The 994-nt window shown below is 64.7% G+C and overlaps 1 protein-coding gene across 1 annotated transcript in view; it reads right to left on the minus strand.

Annotated features, from left to right (window-relative positions):
- Positions 1–295: 295 nt before the first annotated feature.
- Positions 296–994, minus strand: part of MUC5B (mucin 5B, oligomeric mucus/gel-forming) — a 37853-nt gene continuing 37154 nt past the window's right edge. Inside the window, exons 41-42 of the mRNA XM_034644858.1 lie at positions 806–906; positions 296–510 (exon numbers count right to left, since the gene is read on the minus strand). Coding sequence (XP_034500749.1) covers positions 296–510; positions 806–906 — 316 coding nt within the window. The remainder of the gene's footprint in view (positions 511–805; positions 907–994) is intronic.

Here is a 994-nt window from a genome sequence, read left to right on the forward strand (position 1 = left end):
GGAGACAGGGACCACCAGAGTGGTTCCAGGTGAAGAGGGTCCTGTCTGGGAGGTGGAACCAGTGACTGACAGGGTGGTCCCAGGGGAAGAGGGTCCTGTCTGAGATGTGGGGCCAGAGACCCTGGTGGTGGTCTCTGGGGAAGAGGGTCCTGTCTGGGAGGTGGAGACAGTGACTGACAGGGTGGTCCCAGTGGAAGAGGGTCCTGTCTGAGAGGTGGGGCCAGAGACCCTGGTGGTGGTCTCTGGGGAAGAGGGTCCTGTCTGGGAGGTGGAGCCAGTGACTGACAGGGTGGTCTCAAGGGACGAGGGTCCTGTCTGAGCGGTGGGGCCAGAGACACTGGTGGTGGTTCCAGGTGAAGAGGGTCCTGTCTGAGAGGTGGGGCCAGAGACCCTGGTGGTGGTCTCTNCCGGGCAGAGCAGGCTGGCCTGAGATGGGGCCCTCCCTCCCTCTGCTCAAGCCGGGGGGCAGAACACTCACGGATTTGGGAAACCCATTTGGTCCCACACAGCCTGGAAGGGAAGAAGAAGGGGGCGGTCAGTGGGCGTGCTGGGGTCCCAGACCCAGTGGGCAGAGACCACAGGCCCTGGGATATGTCCTTGCAGGCCTGGCTGCCCCACGCGGCCAGGGCTCTTCTTCCTGCTCGGGACAGAAGCCCCTGGAGAAGTCGGTGTCACGGCCACACTGCACCTTCAGGGGGGCACTGGGCTAGGAGAGCGAGCACCCAGGAGGGATGGTCCCAGGCTAGGGTCTTCCCAGCCCAGGCCCTCCGCCTCTGGGGTCAAGGCGGCTGTGGCCGGTGCTCACCGCACTCGCGCACGCAGACGTTGGTGTGCGTGTTGAAGAGGGTGTGTCCGTCAGGGCAGAAGCAGCCTTCTGCCAGCCCCCTGCCTGCTGCGCTCTGGCTCCTGCAAGGTGACAAGGGCATTCCTGGGACCCCCGATCCATAGAAGTGGCAGTCCAAGAGGGAGGGGAAAGGGCATGGCAGAGTGCTGG

Source organism: Ailuropoda melanoleuca, chromosome 16 (genome assembly GCF_002007445.2).
Source record: "Ailuropoda melanoleuca isolate Jingjing chromosome 16, ASM200744v2, whole genome shotgun sequence".
In the NCBI taxonomy this organism is placed as follows: domain Eukaryota; kingdom Metazoa; phylum Chordata; class Mammalia; order Carnivora; family Ursidae; genus Ailuropoda; species Ailuropoda melanoleuca.